Below are 19949 nucleotides of genomic sequence, written 5' to 3'. Positions count from 1 at the left end.
TGGGAATCGAACCCAGGTCGCAGCGGTGAAAGTGCTGCACCCTAACCACTAGACCACCAGGGGCCCCTCATTTATGACAAAGTTCCCCTAATTAGTAAATGTACAAGAATAGTTAATAAAGCATCTTAAAACCATAGGAGAGGCTTTTGTTTTGTTAGACTTCAGAAGAAAACAACTAAGAATGTCAGAGAAAATATGACATCAAAGTCTATATACAAGTTTATAAGAAGAAGCATAGTGAAAATCCTGAACTATAGAGATTAAGGTCCTTCTAGTTGAAACATGTTTTCACAAATAGACAAATAGGCACTGTACCACAGTTGGGTGGTTGGAGGGGTTTTTTGCCCAATTATACACTGAATTGATGGAAGAAAGTGCTAAACTTGTGCTAAACTTGTGCTAAAGAAAGTGCTAAACTTGATTATCTTTTTCAGAAACTTTGTTTTTAAGAACACAGCAAAGGCATTTTATCCAAAGCACATCTTAAAAAAAAAAAAAAAAGCTGGTAAACTTGCTTTCAATTTATAGAAAAGAAGCCATGGAAGTGGAGTTTTTTATTTACATAGTACTATACTGGAAATACACATGCCTCACTTTTAGCTAACAAAAAAGAGATTTGGGTCATACTTCACAGATCTTTGTTCTCCAAATTACACAGTAATTTGGCATGTTAAAATGTCTAGAGAAGAAAGAAGGAGGAAGAATCAAAAGATTATGCAGCTTCTCTGGCTGATGGTACACTTATCACCACAAAATTTCTTTGACCCAACAGCACTACAACCTGAAGAAAACAATTTTATAACTTAGCATTTAGAAAAGACATAAATATTTCTCTACGACTTTCCACACAGAAACATACAATTATTGCCATTGTAGAAAATGTTGATGGTATCAATGACTCATGCAAAAATGAAGAAAGTAATTATAATTCCATCCTTGCAACTGAAAATGCCCTTCAAAACACATGTACTAGAAAGTCTGGTCTCTGATAACGTCTCAAAAGGTTAAAACTTATACTTTCTTTTAACTTGCTGTCTTGTAGAAGTGAAATTAAGTATGTAATTGTGTAAAAAATGTGACATTATTACGGAATGTAATGGGGCAGGTCTTTAAAATTCTAAGCACTGAGCAAAGAACAAATTAATTGAAACATGTTTCATGTTTTAGCAATCACATTACAGCTATGAATATTGTTTTTAACAATATTCTCATAGAAATAGGGCAACAAGATGCCAACATGAGCTAATATGTATTTATGGTCTCAAAAGTTTTTTTACATACATAAGATTGGTGGAGACAAATTTTCCTTACTTGCCTTTGGCTTATGAATTAATCTATTCTCAGTGACCAGGAAACTGCTATTCTGTTGTAAAAAGCCACAAATATAACAAGGAAAGAAAAACACAACACAAACAGATGCAGCCATTATGCAAACATTTTGCATGTTCAGGTTATTTTCCAATATATGAGTATGTATTAAAGTGAAATTGAGAGTAAGTATGACCGTAGTTGTTTGCAAGATTTCCTGGACAAGCAAATCAACATTATCAGAGATACATAATGCTGTAATCAGCATCACCTTTTATAGCTGGAGATTTATCAGTTTGGAGAAAGGCTTACTGTCAAATTACAAAAGGCAGGGGTACAGTGTGTTTCACTGACCATTCCTTTCTGAGCCTTTGGAACCTCAATCTGCATTTAACAAAAGCTAAAACTAAAGTTAAGGGCTAAACATGTATTTGCAATCTGGAATTTATGACTGCTAGCAGAAGGAGATCAATGTTCCTCAAATTACCTAGGAGCTAATTTCTCTAATAGCATGCCTTATAACCAAAAAAAACCATCAGCATAGAGTTTATTGAGTAGCATTAGCACAGCTAGGGAAAAGACAACACTTGTTTAGCATCTTTTTAAGTTTTGTATGCTTCAGCACAACAGCAGCCCAGAAAACACCCCCTTAACTGTTAAGGAAATAATTTTCAGTCTCCTATGGAACTTCTGATCAAGGGAGAGAACTGATCCCCACTATATTATCATTTAAATACTATAATACCACTTATATACTTCAGGTTTAAGTTATGGTTCTGTCAAGCTACATTAACTAATTAGTGGCTTAGAAACAGTAGACAGAGTATGCAATGTCTGCAATCTCATGCTTTATAATATTTTATAATATTTTGCCCAAAATGGAGTGGTTAGTGTATCACTCACAAACACACAGACTCACTCTAAGTTTTACTTCATTTCCAAAACAGCCTCTGAACAAAAGACTACCTGAATGAGTTCAGAGAAGAGCTACACTGCACTGTCTAATCATTCAAATTGTAACAGTACAGTGTCTTAAAACTCTTTATTTATGGGGAAAGCAGATTTACATAAGCCTCATCCCTTTCTCTTCAGAACTGGACAATTGATAGGAAACTCAGCTGTTAATTTCCACAGTTAATCTTAATGGTTGATTTTATGCCTTGCAAATGTTATTCTAAAGTGTTAGAGTAAATAGAACATTACACTGCTGTTGATTTAAGTGATTATGCATACTTTTTCCCATCCAAAGGATTATTTACTAAGGCAACAAACTGAATTAAAAAGTACTCCTTTTTATTCATGGCGGAGTTCACCCATGGAATTCATTGCCACAGGATCAAAGCTAACACTGTAGCTCAGATTTAAATATATAAAAGAAATTAAAATACAGAACAGCAACCTTAATGTGACATTCAGGTTTTACAACTGCCTACTTAAGATGGTAAATGGACAGGTAAGACCCTCAGGAAAAGAGGAGAAGTGCATTAATTCAATCACATTCTGAACATAGTGCATCAAAGGATATACTTCTAACAAACACACCAAAACAGCTCATTTATCTAACAAAATAACTCCCAGTATACCAGTTTCTCTCAGTAAAAGAATCAGAGGACTCCCTCGCTCATATTCCTGGCAGCAACACATACACTTTCTCTGAAAACTTCTTATCTGCATCTTCTGACCTGCTTAGCTTCAGAGACCTGTCAAGATGACAGAACGAAGATCTGTGATCACCACAAAAGTAATGTTACAGAAAACTTTTGCCCTAGAAAAAAAAACCTGGATTGATTTAGTTACAAATATTGATCAATCTGCTGCAGAACTTAAGGAGAGAAGTTCTAGTTCCATCTTTTGTGGCATTGATCTTTAAATAGTTTCCCAGCTTACATGCTAGGGGGAAGCAGAGTCAGTCAACCTGAGATGTCTGTTACACAAGAGGGAAAACACTGTGCTTGTGGCCTCCCCCTCTCCCAAAAACTGAGGTTTTTGGATCTTAATTGACCTAAGATGGAAGCCACAGAGATTGCAATGACATTTGCTTTTTGTACACAAGAACATCTAACCCTGTGCCTACAAGCCTGGAAAATGTTGCTCCCACTAGGTTGTATATATTGCTCTCCCTTGACACCTTTCACCTGCTCCCATTGAACTAGGCAAAACTTCCTTTACTAAAAGAAGCCAGATAAATTTATCTAAATCACTTGAAGAGGGGAAGGAAAGCTTCCCGTTTAGCCCATTTAGGATCTCTTGTGCAAACTGACATCCGAGTTATTTTTTTTTTCAGCATGCTACCCACTAAGGTTTCCTAGAATTTTTGTTACTGTGATTAATATTTTTATGAGTGTTTTGGGACAACATCAGAGTTTTAATACTATCATGGTGTTTCCTATCATTCTCTTGGTAAATCATAATAAATATTTCCCCATGTCACCATAATGGCAAAAAAAATCAGTTTGATCTTTGCCTTGTTTTCAGTAACTGACCAATTTTAGAGCATTACAAACAGCACTCTCCCCATCTACGTGAAGATTATTTCAACTTTAAAAATATGTCAGTGTTTTTTGATATATATGTATATACTGTAATATGCAATGTCACTACGCAAATAACCCTCTAGCTTGAACAGTCCTGCATCACAACTTGCTTTGTCATCACCATGACATCACCTGTACAGACTGGCACATAAAAATCATTGTGGCCTGAAAACTGCAATGCAAAGTCATATTGTACCATCATTTTTTGAACAGCCACCTCCAGTGCAATCAATGAAAAGCACCCAAAAGGTAATAATCCAAGCACGGCATTGTTCACTGCCTCTGCAGGATTGCCTTAATATTACAGTTGTTCAACTTATTCTCTCTATAGGAAGTGTGAATAGTAATGACTCAAAACATCAAAAAAAATCATTGTATTGGGTTCTGAAGTACACTAAAGCATGTAATTTAAAAAGCATTTTAATACTTATTAATGCAGCTATTCAGATATTACCACTCCAAAAATTTTATCAATTAATTTGGGGATAAAAGTCAAAGAGCACCTAAGCACCCTGGAATCTACCTTTTCCTTCCAAGGCAGAACAAGGATCTCACTCCCACTAAGACACTTCCAGCAACTGGATGTACATATTATTGAAAATACTATAATGCTTCGAGAAATATTCTCTGTAACATATCGTTTATATCCTGAAGAGATTATAATTCTGATTCATTCAGTATCGTTCTGATGAATCATGGTTGCTGAAAGGACAAATAAAAGGAATTCCTGCTATTTATCAGGAGTTCAAATACTTGGCTCAAAGAAATAAGTGAAAACTTACAAATAATATCTGAACTCTGTTGCCTGAAGAAATTCTGAAGTATTTTCTTTTTACCTGCCATCACTTACAAAACACTAATACTTCTACTAAACCCCTCAGAAAACCCTCAACTTTCTGGAAGCTCCTACAACATTTAGCTCATCTGGGTCAAAATTCAGGAGTTCAGAAAGCAAGTGTAACTTCTGGGAAGTGCTTGGGCCAGGCAGTTAGCTCACTGAAGCCGATTTGCTGATAACACACAATCCAACACCATCAGCCAAAAACCAGAGACAGCTGTCCTCTGAAAAAATGTCCTAAGCATTTTTTTCCCCAGCACCCCATTTGAAAATATCCATATTTTGCTTAAGAAAAAACCAATTAATTGTGCGTGAAGTAAAATAATTGGAAGCAGAATAATTAAAAATTCTTATCAAGTGATGTAAACTAACTTTGTGGTTCAGGTCTCTATAAACCAAACAAAGCAATTAGCAAAAGACTGTTTTCATGCCTTACTTCAAAGAGACAAATCACCTTTTGCATGTTTCAAGTACAGATGACTAACAAAAAAAGACAGGTTCACACCAAGGCTCAAGCTTTAAAAAACAAAGCACAAAAAGCCCACTTTTCACTACCAGAGCCAAAAGCTCCCTCTCATCTATTTTATTATTTGGTTTTTTTTCAGCACTGTACTACTACAGTGCAGGAAAATATCACATTGCAGTAATCTTACTAAAAAAATAAAAAATACCACCACCCAACAATAAAGTATCCAACTCTTTCTGTCTTATTACAGAACACAATACTTTATTTGCAGGAAGTTTCATGTTACTGTAAGTTATCATTTAAAGTCTAGGTTCATATCAGACTGATTGTAAGATTTTGCCATGAAAATAACATGACAGGATCAACTTTGAAGTCATATAGCATACAATCAGCTTCCAAAGTCTTTCATTTTGTACATGTTAAATTTCCTGTCTTCAGCAGACACTCAAGTTATGTCATTCTTGAGCTTTAAATGGATACATCTAGGCTTACCTGCAAAAGATTACACTCTTCAGTGCTACAGATCTGATCCTAAACATTCTCATGAAGAATAGTGTTTTCTCAGTTACATGGTACTAACCAATGTTTGGAAAGTATTTCATACCAGCAAAGATAATTAGCATTAGTATTTAATTTTACTTCCTTTTAATATAAAATATTTAAAGTATTAGGAATTTAAAGCATTTACCATTTTAACTGTATTTTTTAAATCAGATTTCAGCTTAGCAGATGTGTTACTTTTAATGAGTCTGCCACAGCTGCCACTGCCCTCTATCCACCTAGTCAGGGGTCTCCAACCTCATTACTTTCTACTCTTAGAAACAAAAAAGCAAATTATACTACAATAAGAATCTGTAGTAATCTAGCATTTCAGAATCACACACAATGGATTCTGATCCAAAAGAACAACTCTGTATTTCCACCTTTTGGCACAGGCAGACACATTTACTGTCCAGACGGGCAGGAGACACAAGGCATCACTATGCACAGTAAGTCCTCGTGGCAGCTTTTCAGCTGCGGATGTAACCTCACCATAAGTCATACAAAAAACCATCACTTTGATATATGAACTCTAAAAAGCCTTTTCCAGAAGCCCATGAAACACTTCCTTGATGCTTTGGAAAGGAGGAGAGCACTGGCTCAGGGATAACTCAGGTGCAGACACAAGATAAGTGCAAAAGTGAAGCAGGCTGAACTATGTTCCACCCTAGTGAGGACTCCACTAACAGCTTGTGAAGGGGAAAAAAATAACACCAACAGACACAGTAAATTAAGGTACAGACTGGCACAGACAAGCTCTTTGTCCATTTGATGATTCCTCTCTCAAATCTAACTGAACGGGATCACTAGGTCCAAACCCAAAAGTTCCGCAGTGGGATTTTTTTTTCATATTCAAGACGGGAAGTCCCTCCTTCAGGTTTTATATTTCGATTAATCTTCAGATGAGTAAGATTTATGAGCACAAGCAATTCATGACAACATCAGTTCTCATCTGTGGAGGTATTACTGCAATGCGAAAGTACTTCTGCATTACTAAGTGTCAGGAACCTGGACAGGAAAACAATTTTATCTGAACTTGTTTTGATACAGAAAAAGTTTGTCAAGAGACAGACTGAGAGTCTAACAGAACAATACCTCCCCTATTTTCATACCACAGCTAGATATTATAGTATTAGAGTAATATTTAAAAATTTCATGCAAACACCATTTTTTTCTAGAATCCTTTCTTCTCCCCATGTGTTTTTACAGCAAATTCATCCTCATCCATACTTCAAAGATCTTCCATAACTTTAAAGAAAGCATGGATAGGGCCCACCAAATTTCAAACAGAGGGTGCCCTATGCCCAACCTTTGCACTGAAAGACCTGCCTGATACCACCCTTTGGCTTTGAGGGCAACCCACCACCTGCCCCATCCTCTGCACACAGTGTTCCCACACACCAGGTTCCAAGGCACTGACACTTGATTGCACAGGGATGACCCCAAAGCCACTCACCTGCTGCCGTGGGCCTGGGGAACTGTGGTGTCCCCAGCGCAAGTGATGCCCACAAAGTGCAGGTCAGGGCACCTGCAGGGAGGCCACAGGCTTTGGAAGGGGCAGAAAACTATTGCAGATGCTGGCGGTGGTCTGGAAATCTGCCTTCATCTCACCCCTCATACAACCCTGCTAACAGCACCCACCACATGGCCTCAGGCACGGGAATGGAGATAAAAGTCCCTTTTCAATCCCAGGCTGTGAAAGCAGTAGTGGCTGCATACTGCGAGGCACCAGGGAGTGCCCTGGGTCTCGCATGCCTCCGGCGGGCCTAAGGATGCTCTCCAAGTCCTCCTTCCCCAAGGAGAAGTCGGAGGCAGTGAAGGGCACCTGGAGCCAGAGCGTGTGGCACACCTCCCGGGAAAGGTGGAGGGAAGACGCTGAAATAGGAAGGTGCTGGCCTGGCCACCGTGGGGCTAGTGAAGGGCAAAGCCCTGGGAAGGATGCATGTTTCGGAGGCCGCTGGGCAGCCCCGTCCTGAGAAGACGGCGAGACGGCCGGAGAGACGGCCCCCTCAGCCCTGACTTCGGCACCAGCCTTCGCGCCCTCCGCGCGACCGAGAAGGGGCCGGCGGCGGCCCGGGAGCGGCCCCGCAGCCCCGCGGCGGCCGCGCAAGGTACGGCCGGCACCGCTCCGCCGCCCGAGGAGGATGCGCGACGCGGGGCTGACCGCCAACGGGTTCCTTTCCACGCCGTGCGAACGGGACGTCATCCCCGGTCCCCGCTTTCCCCGGTCCCTTCCCGCAGTCCCCCACTGTCCCGGCGGGCACTAGCCCCGACAGAGCCGCTCTCCGCAATCGCGGGTCTCGAGGCGAGCCCTTCGTCCTGCCGACCTAAGGGGCGATCGGGACTTATTCAGAGTTTTATTTTCAAATTGTGCGGAAGGCACAGCTTAATATTAACATATTCACCCACGGCTGGACACCGCAGTGCTCCATCCAAAAATAATTCGTTTCTTGGATGGCCGCCTGCTAAGCAACGCGTTTTAATAAGCTGAAATTTCTCTCTCTGAAAGTAAGGACAATCTCCCTCCTGAAAATCTCCTAAAACTTGAGAACTGCTCCTTCTGAAAGACGCTCACTGTCACCTTTAAAAAATACCCCCGAAACCCTAAAACGGCAGCTGAACCACACTGCCTGGAGGGCAAGCCTTGAATCCTCCTCTCTCCCACGCCTTTCCCGAGGATGCGGGGCGACGCGGGGCTCGGGAAAGAGCGGCAGCGTTTCCAACCGAAAAGCCGCGGAGCCCCGCACGCCGGTGCTGCAGCGGCGAGCAGAGCCCTGCCACAAGTGCGAGCCCCGCACTCCCGGGTGGACAGCAACAACCACAAAATTAACAACAGCAACAAAGATGTAAAAACTTAGGGCTGAGTTCCGAAGTTCAAAGTTTCTTGGGAAAACAGCGGAATGTGGGAGATGCCGCAGGGAAGGGGAGCGGAGCATCCCCCAAGCCGTCGGCCCGCCGGGCAGCGACAACGGGCCCCGGGACGCGCAACTCGCCCGGCGACCCACCAAGGGAGGGAGGGAGGGAGGGAGGGACGTACCGGCAGTGAGGCACACGGGCAGGAGCAGTCGGAAGGTGAGCCCGCACACCACCTCGGTTGCCATCGCGGCGGGCGGGGGTCGCGGCCGGCCGGCCCGGGAGCCGTCCCTCTCTGAGCGCCACCGCCGCTTCTCTAGGTCCGCCCGTGCGCGGAGCCGCCGCGGCGGCGGAGCATCGCCCGTCCGTCCCCTCCTCGCCTCGCCTCAGCCGCTCCGCCTCACGCCTCCCGCTGCATCCCGGCGGCAGCTCATGCAACCAGCGCCGCGCCGCACCCCCGACCCGGGGCACACACGCACACCCCCGCCCCCTCGGGCCTCCCCCACCGCCCTCCCGCCCGCCTCCCCTCGGCGGCAGCGCGGAGCGGCCGCCCCGACGGCGCGGGCCCAGCCGGCGGCACCCGCGGCGCGACCCGCGCAAGGGAACTGCCCCGCGCCCCGCCCCGCGCCCCGGGGCCGGGCCGCTCCGATCCTCCCTCGCCCCTGCTTGTGCCCCCCTCCGCGGGGACCCTCCTGCCACCGCGCTGGCACACCCCCCCCGGCCGGTTCCTGCTCTGCGCCGAAAACGTCAGTGGTTTTCCCTAACGCTTTTTAGTGTAATGTTGTGTGTTCGGGTTTTTTTTAACTGATTTTTTTAGAACTTTTTCATTATTTTATCTTTTGCTTATTTTTTCTTGTTGTTTGTTTGTTATGTTTTCTTGAGTGGGAGAACCGTTTTCTCTAATCTGTTCGCTTCCCACCCCCCTTCTTCTCCCCAGTTTCAACAGCACATTTAGGTCCACAAAAAAAATTGTCGCCTGGAAAAAAAATAGATCTGCGGTGGTTGGAATGTATTTGACTTTTCTGGAAAGCTTTTTTACTCTTTAAAATATGGCGCTGGTTAGAAAGTGCTGTGGGTTTAAAGGGGCTGTTTTAAGACTCAGCTGGTGTGTCCCTCTGCATGTGCTGAATAAACCTCACAGCTGGGGTTGAAATAGTGATGCTGTAAAATAGAAAATTACTAATATTGTTATCAATACAAATGAAAATCTGTTTCATCTTTGGCAATAGATTGCAATCCCTCACACTTAAATGAGGGAAGTTGACACTGAACATCCTCTTCGTGGAGGCAGTGTTGGAGGCAACACTTCAGTCCCGTGCAGGATCTGAGGAAGGAGAAAGCAGGAGCAGTGACCCTGTGATCCTTACATAAATTCTCAGTGCTTCTTCCTAGTGGAGGACCTCATCCAGTCATACTTCATATTGAAAAAGTCTTAGATTTCCTCTTGAAGTCTTGTTTGCCTTGCTTGGTTTGTTTTGGGTTTTTTTTACTCTTATAATTACTTAAGCATATTTTGCTTTCCTGTGCGTTTTAAAAGAAATTATTTCATATCCTCGTTGCAGAGAAAAATGTTTGCAGACATGAGTTTGACTCACAGGAAAATACAAAGGGTCTTTTAAAGAAAAAAATTAAAATCTTGTGTTTGGGAGGGTTTAAATGACAGGTGTTGACCCATGCAGATAACTGGCAATTATTCAGATATTCAAATATTATGCAACACGCTAACTGAATCTGATACTAGTATGTTTGTAAAGTGAAGAACTCCAGACTTAGATATACAAAAATGCTCAGGACAGCTGAGACATCAACTACAGACTCCAATTCCACGTGCCTAGTGGGTCTGTTAAAAGGCTGCCTATCATGAAAAGCCTAAGCCTTCTCTGAGGAGGTATGGTCAGTTCATACTCAGTGTGTGGAGTTAAAATGTAGCACTGTCTGCATTAACAGAGATTGTAAGGTTGCTCTGTCCCACAGGGTGAATGTGACAGCTCAGCTCGATCTCAGAACACAGCCTGGGTAGACTGCTCCCTCCCTTCCCACATTCAGGCCCAATGTGGCTCACCCAGACATCTCAGCCATGAACCAAGTCTGGATATTTGATTCTCAGTCTTCTGACATAAGTTTCTGTGCACATCAATCTTTGTGAACACACCTGGTGATCATGTCTGTAGATGGTAAAACACCAGGATCAGGTAGTACTTAATCTGCTAATGAAGTATCTGATGAGCCCATGGTAAAGTTGATCCTAGCATTGTTTTAAGAGCACAAGATCTGCCCCAAAAACTCAGAGTTCCTAAGGAAGCTCTACTTGCCTTACAGGCTACAAAGTAGCCTAATAGTAGTCTGTGAGTGTAGGATATATGCATAGCTGAAACATTCTGTGCACTTTAGCACCACATGTTCAGATATTGATCAGGTTTGGTATTCTTTTTTCAGTTTTACAGTCACTAAAGAAAGGATAAAGTACTTACTACCTTTATAGTACAGTTACCAAATTGTTTACTTCCCAAAGAAGTGATTTTATGCTCGTGTTTAGGAAATAATTAGCCCATTTTCAATACTTACCATTCATAAGATTTGAAAAGTGGAGTTAAAATATGCGTATTGAGTGCCCCCTTACCTTTTGCCAGACTGCTCTTCTACTGCAAAATCTATGCAGCCGCAGTGCCACCTTTTGGCTAAAATGTCTTTTGTGTAAGTGACAACATTTCTTTCCCTCAGCTGCCAGGAAATAACTGCACACAGAGAATTTTGAGAGAACAATGAGACATCCATTGTCCATACACCTCTGCAGTGGTAAAAAGCATAACAAATTATGTGAAGCCTTACCAAGAATCGTGTGCACCTTCGGCAGCTCAGCTGTTGACAGAAAGAGTAAATGCATTAACCTGAAAATTGGAGGACTGCTATTAGCCAGCATGGAAAAAATAAAACACAGGACTCTGACTAAAGTAGTAATACAGAAAGAGAAACTGAATTAATGGGGAAATTACCTGTTGGATTAAGTGTAAATAATAGAAAACAATGTCTACAAGATAGCCAGGAGTTTATTTAGCTAATGCCAGTTTTGCAAGTGACATAAAAAGTAGTTTGAATATTCTTCCCTAAGGGCATACAACTTACTGAAATTATACCGTGGGCCACACAGCTTTTCTCTTTCCTTCTGCAAACCAGAGGAAATTCACAGACTGCATGAGTCCTACTGTGCCAGCAGTGGATGCAGATATCTCACCGCCTGCAAGCATTTCTTTTGCTTACTTTCAGCTACCAGGATCTCAGATCTCCAGGTGTATAACGTTCACCTTACGTGAAAACATTTTGTGAGATTGATTGGGAAGTGAAAAAATTAGTGGGATTGATGAGGCCTTAATAAAAAGTGAGAAGAACGCATGTTTATAGAAGAACAAACTTCAAGCCTCACCTTGTCACCTTTTCTGTAGCGATTACTTGGAGTTATTTTGGAAAAATATTGTCCCCACTTCACCCAATATGCAAAATCAGCTGCAGTGAATAAAGTCAGAGGCCAAGAGAGCTACTGGGGGTGAAAAAGTCCAGAACATATTGTGCCACCAATGCTATTAGGTAGAACATAATCAATCAGAAGTGCTGGTTGAAGTTAACTTGGTAGAGCTGACTGACTGTCCAAAATAGTGCTGTTCAGAAAAATAGCTTTTAATTGCCTCAACTATCTTAAATTTTTTGGTTGTTTGAATCAAAAACTCGTGGCTCTGTTCTAATATTCACAGACTTTGGATAATATAAACAAGGGCTTGTGTATGAATACATGCATATATGTATATATTACATGATCCTACAATCCATACAGTTGACAAGCTCCATAAATGAGTGCTAAACTGGCTTAAGAAATGAAACTCCTCTATACAAAGAAGAAGCAAATCATAAGTTCCACTGAGAGGCAGGAGAAGTTACTGTAGCCTTTTCAGAGCAGTCACTGCTGTACAGCGCTGGTTTATATTTGTTATTCTTACAATATGAGAGTCCTGCTTTAGGGACCTGTGGGGAAGGAAATGGCTTTAACATTTGCAGCGATGATTAACTAGTGTGTTATGTCTCTTGATCCATGCTCCCTAAGAATACATGAAAACATCTTGTTCCTCTTACCTATTCTGGAAGTTCTCCTCCTGCTCAGCCCTGTCAGCAGCTAGGGGAACAACCGGCAGTGCCTCACCAGGAGTCAAGCAATTCAGTTTTTCAGCTTAGTTCACATTTAGCTCTGACTGAAGCTGTTATTGTTCACTTCCAACATGAAGTCAGCTAAACTTCAAAATAATGTTCAAGTTCAGTTCTGGTTCAAGAAAAGTTAAAAAAACCTGATTTTTGGTTCAGAGTAAGTTTAACTCCTCACTACCACCAGTAGTTCAGTAAGTATTTTATCTTCTTAAATGATGAACTTGTCTTGCCTTACGATAAGGAAAGTCATTCCACTCAAATGTATGCTGAGTGGGCATCCTTAGAAATGTTTGGCTGCCCCAGAAGAGCAGGAAAGTTTCCTAGGAGTCTCCAAATTTCCCCTATGCTTGATTTATCTTCCATTCATTAATCCACAATTTCACCGCTCATTTCAGCTGAGTTAGAAATGGGCACAGGGTGTGCAAAAAAATTTCTAGAATCAGATGCATTACCAAAGGTCTGATTTTTTGCCTCCTAGACTTTGTTAATCTTCACCATTCATGTCACATGGTCTGTCTAGAACTTTTGTCTTGCACAGTAAATATTTATTTATAGAAACCCTTGTTGATTGCTGGTCTTGTTCTGCTGGCGTTTGCAATCTGATCGATTAGGAAGCATCAAAACATTATTATCTTTACCTGAGAATAATGTAAAACACAACAGGAGGGCTCTGACACAAACTCAAGCAGCTCTAGTTTCATCACATGTTATAGGACATCAAACCTTGCAGAATCCAAACAGTATCTCAAACAGAATCAAACAGCTTCTGTGGATGCAATATAAATGAAATCTGTCCTTGACTACTGAATACACATATCAGAAGTTAATCATTAGGAGCAGCACTCATAATGACTACTAAGAAAAATGGAATTGTCTAGTGGTCAGTGCAGAGGACTAACAAAACACAGCTGCTGACTGAGCTGATGGAAACACATCCCCAACCTCCTCCTGCATGCATTGTGCGGCTGCATCAATAATACAGGAAAGCTCTTCCATATCCATTAACAGGAGAGGCTAGACAAGGTGAAAGGCAAGTGGGATCTTCTCATGAAGCTGTGACATTACATACCTGCGAATTTACTCATATCAGGAGTAAATTTTAGCAATTATACATGGATTGTGTTTGCTTCTTTCAAATCAAGTAAGTTTCAGCAGACGAGTCATTGTTTTGTTTGCTTGCAAGATTCTTTTCTTGGTGGAATAAAAAATAAAAGATAGCTTCCACAGTTAAAGATTATTAGTACTGTTAATATTTTCTGATTAAACTATTAGTAATTTAAGATTTCTCTAGCAAATTATGCCAGGGAATTTTAAGCACCACTCCTCAGTAGTGATCACAAAAAGTAGGAAAAATAATTCTAATTCAGCATTCATGGTTTACCTGCCTGCATTTAATCACAATATACGTTGAAAGAATTTTGGGAAAGACTGTTCGTAATCTGAAAGGATTGTTCAATAAACAATGAACCATGAATTTTCCCCTGCGTGCTCAGAGTCCAAACATGAGCAGACTGTCAAATAACAAACAGACATGTCACATAATTAAAACTGTCTAGTATAAGAGCAGAGCTTGTCAAGAGTAATTTACAGTCTGAAAAAAACACAAGTAGTAAATTTCCTACTCATCACTGAATAAAAAGTAACCATTTAAGGTATTTGTTAAATACATTTACATTTCAAGTGTATTTTTAAGAAAATTTTAAAACAAGTTGGAGCAATGCTATTGTTCTTGGTTGTGTTCTGTAATATGATATGACATGTGATATGATTAGTAGCTGGTGGAGAACTGGGCCTTTGCATCACAGAAGCACTGTCACAATTTATGCTTCTGCTGGCAGCGTCAGCTCAGAGTAACAAGAAATGAGGCTGAGCAGATCCCAAAGCGTGCTGGACCAAAACTAGAATTCTCTGTGGAGCAGTACAAGAGTAAAATAATAGATTTATTACCCAAGTGAAAGAGCAGATGTCGCTTCACACACCTGTGTTACAGCCAGAATTCCTTCCTCCAGCTGAGCCTATGCAATCAAGGAAACCACTAATTTCTGCAAGTCCTTAGCTCTGATCCAGTTTAGGCTGACTGCAACTGAAATGCATCATCCCTGAAAGCTGGACAGTGGGCAGACATGTCCCAAAAACACCCTTCCTTGCTTATGTGGGACTTGTGGGCAGGGAGCACTCCCCTCTAGCGAAACAATGAAATGCCTTCAGCCTGACAGTCTGTTTTCAGTTTCCCCATGTCTCTTCCACTTCATCCCTTCTTTGCTTTTCTGCAGAGCCTACTAGTGCAATACTCACTCTCTGAAAGGATTGGAGAAGCAAACCCCTTCCATTTTCTTCTCTTTAAACGGACACTGAAAAAGTCCTTACAATATCTCTCTGTGTTGTTACCAAACCTTAGGCAGCCTCAAGCGGCTCTGCAATGTAAGGAAGCCAGATGGGAGTTTCAGGTTGAAAAGGGAAGTGGCTCCAGCAGGGGTCTGCTAGGAAAGCTACTGGCATTCCTTATCTCAGTCACCTAATGGGTAAGCAGACACACAGTCCTTCATCTCTCCCCCTTTCCTATTTTTTTCTGTCCCTGCAGGATAAACCTTCTTGAGAGAAGCTGTTAGCAACTAGAGGTTAAACTTGGCTGTGAGGAGATGGACAAAATGAGGAAAAGAAGGGAAGGAAATGGTTTTGTGTTCACACACACGTATGTGTTTCATCCCTGTCTTGAATAGGAAAGAGGGAGTCAAAAAGAAATAGGAGAGGAAGTCAGCTGATGAATAGCTCCAGGCAAAAGAGAGAATACCTGGCAGGGTTGCTCCATACGGCAGCATACATTTAAAAATAATTTTTTAAACTAACTGGTTTGGATAGAGATATCTGTCCCCAGAGCAACCAACAATGGAAAAAAAAGCAACAATAATTTTCTATTCCACTATAATTAGATTAAAAAGTTAGATACTTAGTCCACTTTGAGGTGAAACAGGAAAGTCATGCATGCTGCCTGACAACTACAGAAAAAAAAATCCCTGTTAATTCATTTACAGGGACTATGTCTGCCGACAGACAGACATTTCTTTAGTAGTGAAAATTCAGCAGCTCCAAATAATTACTGCTGAACTAAGGAGAGAGCTTCAAGCTGGGCTCTCACAAGTCATACGATCCCAAGGGCCAGATACCCTGGATGAAAGGCATGGACTGTAAACTCTCCTCTTAACCAAGGAGTCAAAGTTGGCTAAGGGAAAGCACATTGGCCAGTGTGTAATGCCACTGCTTGTAACGTATCATGGCACAAGAGGACAAGTTTTTCTTATAAAAACTCTACCTTTATTCTTAAGAGGAAGAACACCACTGGAAAAGGAATAAAAAACTTATGAAGCACGTGACTGAAGTGCACAGGATGGATTCCTAATTAATATTTTTGTAAAAGAAACTCAGTTTTAACTCTTCATTCAGATGCCAGTTTGATTCAGCATTGCAATAGAGAAAAAATAATAAAAAAAAAATAATCTAGGTCTCATTTTCTCTCTCAGTTGAGAGAGAATTGCCTCAAGTTGTGCCAAGGGAGGTTTAGATTGAATTTTAGGATGAATTTCTTCACTGAAAGGGTTATCAAGCACTGAAACAGGCTGCCCAGGGAAGAGATTGACTCACCATCCCTGGAGATACTTAAATAGTTTGTAGATGTGGCACTTAAGGACATGTTTATTGATGGACTTGGCAGTGCTGAGTTAGCGGTTGGACGAGATGATTTTAAAAGTTTTTTCCAATCTAAATGATGCCTTGATTCTGTGATTCTGCCTCTTCCTATGGCCTGAAGTACAAACTGAGATTTAAATGTGCAATCAATGCAGGCATGTGAACATGGAAAATATTTTGGATCCCACATAGGCATTCCCAAACTGGTTTCACTAACTAACTAACTAACTAACTAAATAATAAAAAAACCAACAGAATTTTAGATACAGCCCTATTTTTAGTGTTTCTCAATGGCAGCCAGTGAGGTTCCTTTCACTGCTTCTGAATCTTTTGGATCATTATCTAGAGATGTAAAATTTTCCATTTGCATTATAGAGAGAGTATAAACAAAGAGTTTTGGAATTCATTCTGGGAATAGATCCTTTCAGCTAAATATTGAGGTCTTGTACCTTCCCTGGTAGTTCTTATGATGTTATCGCATTAACTTTGTATTTTTCTTTTCCATTTATGTTTTTGCACTTAAAATTACTAAAGTGTATCTGAAAATAAGACAATAGTAACTAACAGGCTGTTGGATCTGCCCAGAAGAAATGGAAATGCATGTTTTAATATGGCAAGTGGATGCAATATGTGAGTAAGGTTCATTATTATTCACAGTAAGGTCAAGTCCATCTACAGAGAAGCACAAGGGACTCCACAGTATCAGATTTAAATGCTGTTGTGCAGCTCTCTGACACTGAGGGATTCATAAACCAATTTTGGTTTTTGGTTTTTTTTCTTCTATGGAGAGGTGTACTGGCACCCAGATCATGCATGTATGACAGATCCACGAGACACCCACCTTCAAGTGGCACAAAAAGTGGCAAAGCAACCATAAGTTGTTGCATCTGTCATATTCCCACAAGGCTTGCTTGAGTGGGTGGTTCCCAGTCCCGAAACACTCACATAGTACCAGCAGCTAGGTCAGAGGATCTGCACCACTACACCTTCCCAAGTGATTGTGCTGCTGCACAAGCTTCTGCTCTCATGGTGACTGGTTTGATTACTGAAGTAGGCACATATAAAGACTAGATATGTGATAAGTTTACATGGATGGATACTTTCACCACTCAGCTTGGGAGCCCAGTCTTCCAATAAAGTTGAAGGAACCTCCAGGAACCTCCAGGGGGCAACCCAGAGCTCCTGTTTTGAGAGTGCTGGTTTTTTCTCCAAAGGTACTCATCTCTCCCTCCACTGACTCCTTAGCAAGAATAGAGGGTTGGCAGTGATCACCCTTCTTGAGTTACACACCCATTACAAGCCCTTATGGGCAATAGGGTAGCAGGATGCCAGGACTGTCCAGCTCCTATGCACAGTAACATCCTTTTCATAAGATCATGAGCCTAGAGCTCTAGATACCTGACAGCAGGCTGAGAGAACCAGCCCTTTGCATCCTTGTCTCTCCTCGGTCAACTCAGCTCAGCTGGAAAGAGAAATCAATACACCTGTCATCAAGATAAGGATAAGGAATTGACAGAGAGTTGTGGTCAATGGCTTTATGTCCAGGTGGAGGCTGGTGACAAGTGGTGTCCCTCAGGGCTCTGTCTTGGGATCGGTGCTCTTCAGTACCTTCAGCAATGACACAGTGAGATCGAGTGCACCCTCAGCAAGTTTGGAGATGACACAGAGCTGAGCAGTGCAGTTGACACAACAGAAAGATGGGATGCCATCCACAGGGACCTGGAAAAACTTAAGGAGTGGGCCAAGAAGAACCTCAGGAAGTTCAACAAGTCCAAGTGCAAGGTGCTGCACCTGGGTCAGAGCAATCCCAGATGTGAGCACAGACTGGGAGAGGAACTCACTGAGTGCAGCCCTGCTGAGAATGTTCTGGGGGTTCTTACGGATGAAAAGCTGGACGTGACCTATCAATGTGTGCTTGCAGCCCAGTAAGCCAACTGTATCCTGGGCTGCATCAAAAGCAGCATGGACAGCAGCTGCAGAAAGATGATTCTGCCCCTCTACTCTGCCCTTGTGTTATCCTATCTGGAGTGCTGCATCCGGCTCTGGAGTCCTCAGCACACAAAGGACATGGACCAGTTAGAGCAGGTTCACAAGGAGGGCCACACAGGATGATCAGAGGGATGGAGCACCTTTCCTATGACTGAGAGAGCTGGGGTTGTTCAGCCTGGAGAAGAGAAAGCTTCAGGGAGACCTCATTGCAGCCTTCCAGTACCTTAAGGGTGCTTGTTAAAAGGAGGGAGAGCAACTTTTTATACAGGCAGATAGTGACAGGACAACAGGCAATGGTTTTAAATGGAAAGAAGGCAGGTTTAGATTAGATGTTAGAAAGAAATTCTTTACTCAGTGAAACACTGGAACGGGGTGTCCAGAAGAAGTTGTGAATGCCCCGTCCCTGGAAGTGTTCAAGGCCAGGTTGGATGGGGCCCTGAGCAACCTGATCTACTGAGTGGCATTCCTGCCCATGGTAGGGGATTTGGAATGAGATGATCTTTAAGGTCCCTTCAAACCTAAACCGTTCTATTATTATACGAATCTGTGGTAAAAACGTAATAGTGGAGGGCAACGGTTTTTTATTGGCCCAGAGCTACATACAGTTTAGTTTGGATATTGGGGGAATTCCCAAATTTAAAGCATACTGTCTTATAAGGGAAAATCAAGCTGAGTGACATAACATTATCCAAGTTTGTATTTTGTCTGGGGAAACCAAGATGATGACTTTTTTTTTTTACAAAACTCTGCATGGACTTTCTGAAAATTGCAAATGATCAATATCCCACCAATAAATCTCATCATGTGACTTGCATTCACTTCTTCTGCATGGTCAGAAAAATTCTGAATTATTATGAAGAGCATAGTGACATTTTTAACATCAGTTGTAATATTCTGTTCCTTTCCTGCAAGTTTCCTCCAGAAGAGAGGCAAAAGCAACTTAAAAAGAGTTCTGTGTACTGTAACACAGGGACTAGAAAGACAGAATAGAAAAGCCAGAGGAAGAAAATATGCCCTTAGAAAATTAAATTAAATTTTACTGTTGTCATTGTGTGGTATATTTTTATTTTGATATGGAAGGACACAGTTGAGCATAATGCTAAACCTTATACTTGATCACTTTATCCAAGGCTTTTGTAGTTAAGAGATACAAAAGAGTAGCCCAGACTAAACACTGTCACTAGCCTCCTTGGACATCACAGCACAAGTAACCAAGTATGGTTACTAAGACTTACAGGCAGGATATAGGATTTGGCCTAGACCTGGCATTGGTGCCTCTAGAGCTACTGTGAAAAATCTGGCTCAACAACTTTGAGCACAGAGGGAGAATGAGGTGCTTCCAATATCATGCAAAGTGGAGGTAGAGCTGAAATTTTTCATTCTACGGACAATGCAGGAAGGTCTACTTCTTGCCCTTCCCTTAATTCCACCTGTCTCTTGTCTTTACCTGTATACACGGGATGAGAAAAGTCTTTCCCCTTCTTACAGTCTTTTCTACCTATTTGCAAAATACTCACAAATAACTTTGCAGTAGTTGTGTTCCGGG

General features: G+C 41.7%; 1 protein-coding gene across 1 annotated transcript in view; it reads right to left on the bottom strand.

Annotated features, from left to right (window-relative positions):
* Positions 1–8787, bottom strand: part of PIEZO2 (piezo type mechanosensitive ion channel component 2) — a 298797-nt gene extending 290010 nt beyond the window's left edge. The window contains exon 1 of the mRNA XM_017819591.1: positions 8724–8787. Coding sequence (XP_017675080.1) covers positions 8724–8787 — 64 coding nt within the window. The remainder of the gene's footprint in view (positions 1–8723) is intronic.
* Between the last annotated feature and the right edge of the window lie 11162 nt (positions 8788–19949).

Source organism: Lepidothrix coronata, unplaced genomic scaffold (genome assembly GCF_001604755.1).
Source record: "Lepidothrix coronata isolate B3197 unplaced genomic scaffold, Lepidothrix_coronata-1.0 Scaffold75, whole genome shotgun sequence".
Taxonomy (NCBI): domain Eukaryota; kingdom Metazoa; phylum Chordata; class Aves; order Passeriformes; family Pipridae; genus Lepidothrix; species Lepidothrix coronata.
The sequence above is the reverse complement of the archived record's forward strand: the minus strand, read 5'-3'. Positions and strand labels throughout refer to the sequence as shown.